Source organism: Diaphorina citri, unplaced genomic scaffold (assembly GCF_000475195.1).
Source record: "Diaphorina citri unplaced genomic scaffold, Diaci psyllid genome assembly version 1.1 scaffold21877, whole genome shotgun sequence".
Taxonomy (NCBI): Eukaryota; Metazoa; Arthropoda; class Insecta; order Hemiptera; family Psyllidae; genus Diaphorina; species Diaphorina citri.
The window spans coordinates 7,396-12,744 of NW_007399224.1; the positions used below are offsets into that span (position 1 = coordinate 7,396).

General features: G+C 38.5%; 1 protein-coding gene across 1 annotated transcript in view; it reads left to right on the forward strand.

The window, feature by feature from the left end:
* Positions 1 to 612: 612 nt before the first annotated feature.
* LOC103523399 overlaps positions 613 to 5,349 on the forward strand; it is a gene marked incomplete at its 3' end in the record, with an annotated part of 12,192 nt that continues 7,455 nt past the window's right edge. Inside the window, exons 1-2 of the mRNA XM_008488449.3 lie at positions 613 to 2,108; positions 2,345 to 3,021. Coding sequence (XP_008486671.1) covers positions 706 to 2,108; positions 2,345 to 3,021 — 2,080 coding nt within the window. The remainder of the gene's footprint in view (positions 2,109 to 2,344; positions 3,022 to 5,349) is intronic.

The window sequence follows — 5,349 nt, forward strand, 5'->3', positions numbered from 1 at the left end:
TAATAATAATAATAATAATAATAATAATAATAATAATAATAATAATAATAATAATAATAATAATAATAATAATAATAATAATAATAATAATAATAATAATAATAATAATAATAATAAATAATCCTAGTAACAGCTTATCCATCTATCAAGGCACTGAGGAACAACATAAGGCTAAAGAAGATGACAGTAGATCAAAAAATAGCGGGAAATATTTTAGCGCGGTAGAGAGAGAGGAAGCTAAGGAGTGTTATAAGGAGAGAATAGAATATTAGGCAAATATGCGTGTCCTATGCCATAGAGGTATTGCACATTGCTTTGATATTCTTCTCTTAAAATAGAGAAGAAACAAGGATGTAAGGCAAACAGACTGAACTACAATTGATGTCATGAGAGGAGAGATCTCTATCTTACTAAGGCGGCTTTCACACTGAGGTAACACGTCGCAAGTAGCAAGTCGCAAGATGCTACGTAGCATGCATCTTCAAAGACCAGACCATTATTTCAAATGAAACCTTCCTCACTGAGGATACATGTTGCTACTTGAACCCTGGAAACAAGTAACAGTGTTAACTTTAATTTTGAAGTAAAAAATTGACAGTAGAACTTAACTTACTATAATTTGTTCTGTTACAGAGAGAAAATTAAACTAATCAGAGTGTTTGACATAGGTATTCCTACATAAGTACTCCAAATTCCAAAATCCAGATGCAACCCCATAAGCCTAAGCAGTTCACTCCTTATAAACGAATCATTGTAAATACCCAAGTAAGCTGTCATGAAATGGAACAAAGCACATCAAGAAAGAGACCATCTAATTCAAATAGTGATGAAGCTACAACTCCAAAGAATAAAAAAATTAACAAGTCTCTTCCAGGTACCAAAAATGTAAATGAATCAGTTCTAGTCAGTGTTGAGGCTTGTCATTCTGGAAACAGGAAAAGGTCAAGGTCAAAGAAAAAGAAGAAAAACATAGGTGGGACATCAGATGAAAATGGAACATCCCCACAGAACAAACATAACAAAGAAAACAAAAAAGATGATATCATTGTAGTTGAAGATTCTAACGATGGAATGGTTGCACCTAGTATTGAGACAAATGATTGTGTTATTGTCCTGGATGGCAATGCCAATATAAAGCACACTAATACTCAAACTGTTACCTGTAATTTAGATAGCCTGAAACCTGACCATCTCAAAAATCTTGCCTCTCCAAGAAAAATGCTAAATTCAAATCCACTTTCAAATACACTTGGGTCAGTATCAAATAATTTTGAACGATTATCTCAGGTTTGGAATGAGCCAATTGTACAACCTATTATTAACAGTACTGTACCTAAATCTTGCAAAGTAAAGAAGTCTAAAATAAAACAAAAAACTCCAAAATCAAAAAAATCAAAATCTTGCTCTGTATTGAATAAGTTATTTGCCAAAGCAAACATTCTAGATTCAGATGCCTCTAATGACCCTAGTGTTATTGATATTACTGAAGATCACTCTACCTCATCAGGAAAGTCAATGACACAGGTCTCTCCAAAAACAGGCACTCAACATCAAGAACAACTTGATGTGAACAACAAATATTCTAGTTCAAATTCTAAGGACAATACAAATCCCAAGTCTAACAGTTTTAAAAACAATCTCAATTCTGTTAAAAATCAGAAATCTACAACAGAAAATAGTGAAACTATTATATCTACAAACACTAGTGACTCAGCTGTCCACAATGAAGTTGTAACCTTAGGTACACAATTGTTAGAAACCAAAAATAGTTATGACACTAGTGAAGAAATTTCCTGTAAAAATACCAGTCCTTTAGAAAAAGTCAATGGAATATCAAATGAAATAATTTCACTTAGCAATGACCCAAATACAACGATCACTTTGGATGACTCAAGAGTTGCTCTTGAAAGCTCGGATGTGTGTATTATAGAACCTAACAAGAATCTCCGTTCTAATATCAAGAGTGTCACTAATGATTCTATTATCATTGATCTGGAAATGTTAACACCTGACAAGAACGTTGGTTGGAGGCAGTCGGGTGATCTCCCGTTGATTGTGTATGATAAAGTCAATAATAACGAGCAGAACCAACTCAAATATTTTACGAGGTAAGAGAGTATGAGAACTTTAACAAGTAGAGTAGATATAGGTACTTGAAAAAAAAAAAAAAATGGGGGGGGGAAGGGGGAAATAACTTTTTTAAATAAAATTATGTGGAGAAGAAAATAAACCTAGAGAAAATATGCAGCCCTGTGTGATACCCACTCAAGCATGGAAGTTCCTAGTGGAAAAAATGTATTTTATACCAACTAACAATTTTTTTCTCTGCATTTTCTCTTTGCAGCCTTGACACATGGCCCGACATGGTCCCTTCAGGCAGCCTGTCCACAAAGACTAAAACCTGTCTCAGAGGAAAGAAATGCAAAAAGAAGAAGGCCCAAGAACCCAAACTTGTGTTGAAAAAAGCACGAAAGTGTCTGTCACAAATTGAAGCTGAAAAGTTAAGTGCTATAAGAAGAATCGTGCCTAATAACACTGCATCGGAGTCAAGTAGTGGTGCTGTTTGGAGCAATTTCAACCTATCGAACAAGCCATTTGCTCAAACAAGTAATACAAGATGTAACGACCTGTCTAACAATCCATATCCCCAACCAAGTGCTGGGCCAAGCAGTAGACCAGACTTTATTCCTCTCAATGGGTTTCCACCAAAAAATTCCACTTTCTCAGCCCCCGGCATTCGTTCTCTATCCCGGGCTAGACCTCAGTTAGAAGACAACAACATGTATAACGCTGGTGATAGTACAACTAAGAAGAAAACTGGCCTGAGACCAATCATCATTGATGGATCGAATGTGGCCATTGCATATTGCAAATTTACTCATCCAAACAATTTCACAGCCCGGGGGATAGAGATTGTTGTAGACTACTTCAAGAAGAGGGGCCATAAAGAAATCTTTGTGTTCTTGCCGTCGTTCCGCGGTGGTCACTCGCCAGAAATTTTGAACAAACTGCAATCGGAAGGTAAGGTTTCCCACCCTGTGATTAGAATGTCAGTACATACTGTTTTTTTTTTGCCAGGATCACAATCAGTATTTTCACTTGATTCAAGTTTAACTCTTTGGCTTAAGCAATCTGATTGGTTGATTTCAAAATTTTCAGGCAATCAGATTACTTAATCTAGGCACACAGCAGTGCGCCGCCAGGCCAAGTTCCAGCCTCAGCACGCCAGTGTGTATATTACACGAAACATTTCGAGCCATTTTTACCCCTATCATAACTCCGTTAATTACGCACGTATTGTTACGAAATTTGGACCATATGTTAAGCTATACTTGCTTATTATGCCTGCGAAATTTCGAAGTTCTAGCTTTAAAGGAAGGGGTAGAAAATCGCTTATTTTAAGACTGACTGACTGACTCACTCATCAAAATTATGAAGCACTTCCTGATGTCGTAGAAACTTGAAATTTGGCAGGATGGTAGTAGGTCTTGATGAGTAAGTAAAAAGGAAAAATCTGAAATTGGGCAAAACTGCAAAAGTTGCACAGGCGGATTTAAGTTGCACTTTGAGGCCAGCAAAACTTTTCCTGCGTTTATTATTATTTCAGATTTAATTTCTTAGAAACATAACTCGCGCTTCGCGCTCCCGTACTCACAATCCCGCGAAGCCCCCGGGAGCGCGCAGCTCGATCGCATACAAGGGAGCGCGAAGCGCGACCGCATGCATTAGAAAAAAGGAGTAAGATCCCCCACAAGAACACAAATGTGAAAAAAAGGCCAAGTTCCCATCCAAAAATGTCCTATAAAAGTGGTGAGATCAGAAAATTAAGGCCAAGTCTGCATTCCCAGTTTTTCGTGTCTGCTTAGAATGCTGAATCTCAATTCCTTCAACCTTCTCTCAATTTCAACTTGGCTATGTTTTTCCTACTCAAATAAATAAATAATTGAGCGTGAACCCCTAAGGAAAAACATAGCCAAGTTGAAATTGAGGGAAGGTTGAAGTCAGCATTTTCAGCAGACACGAAAAACTTGGGAATGCAGACTTGGCCTTGATTTTCTGATCTCACCACTTTTATAGGTCCAAGAGTTTAACCTAAACTTAGTTTAAATATTCATTGTTACCCTGGCCATTATTGAAACTATGGGATGAGCATGCTACGACACAGACCACACGAGTCTAATGCTGCAGTTGTTTCATTGCATACTTTTTTTTATGACTGAATCAGTCAAAGAACTCGCAACGCTTGTGGCAATCGCCACAATCGCCGGACGAGGAAATCAGGTGACCGAGATAATTAGGTCGGTCAATTCTACTCCCGATGTGGATGTTCGATATGTGCAGAGTGACTGGCTGTTTTAAAGATTTGAGCGATTCAGAGTCCGGTATTTCTGCGCAGAAGGAGGTAGGTCAAGTGTCCCGTCCAGTGTCAAAGATTTTGCTTCCTTCAAATTTGTACGTGAATAACTCCTCGGCAGAGAGATGAGCAACGGAAGGTAGATAAGTTAGGTCGGTATTTCTACCCGTCAGGTATGAGGTGTATTGCGCCCGGTGTGTCAAAGATTTACGGATTACGTCGGTATTCTAGCTCAGTCTATGAGATAATTACGGTCGGTATTTCTACTCGAGTTTGATGAGAGTAATTACGACGGTAATTTCTACTCAGTTCATGAGATAATTAGGTCGGTATTTCTACTCAGTTATGAGATAAGTACGGTAGGTTTTCTACTCAGGTTATAGATATTTACGACGGTATTTTCTACTCAGCAGTAGATGAGATAATTACGTCGGTATTTCTACCTCAGGGTATGAGCTATGCAAGTGTATTGCCCCCCGGGTGTCAAAGATTTTAGCATTAGGTCGGTATTCGTACTCAGTTTATGAGATATTACGACGGTATTCTACTCAGTATGAGATAACTTACGTAGGGGTAATTTCTACGTCAGGATGAGCTATGCAAGTGTATTGCCCGGGGTGTCAAGAGATTTAAACGATTACGTCGGTTTTTTGAATACTCAGATATGAGATTTTAGCTTCCTTGAAGTAGGTTCGATCCTGGTAGACGACGGTCGCCGTAAGGACACCTTACTATTCGCGAGGAAGTGTTTGCGAATTTGTAAGTCCCTCTGTCAGAGATGAGCATCGGGACTGTGACTCAGAAAGAGGACGTACTACAGGCCATGGTCCAGCAATGATTGCTACTTGCGGCAGTATAAGACACCGATGGACCTGTTACATTGCCAGCAGCATTCGTGTGACATCGGAACGGCAGCTGAGCTGCGCTACCGCACATCACCCCTACGGACTTTGCTTTACCCAATTGACTTACTTATGGACACCTCTTGCTTTACT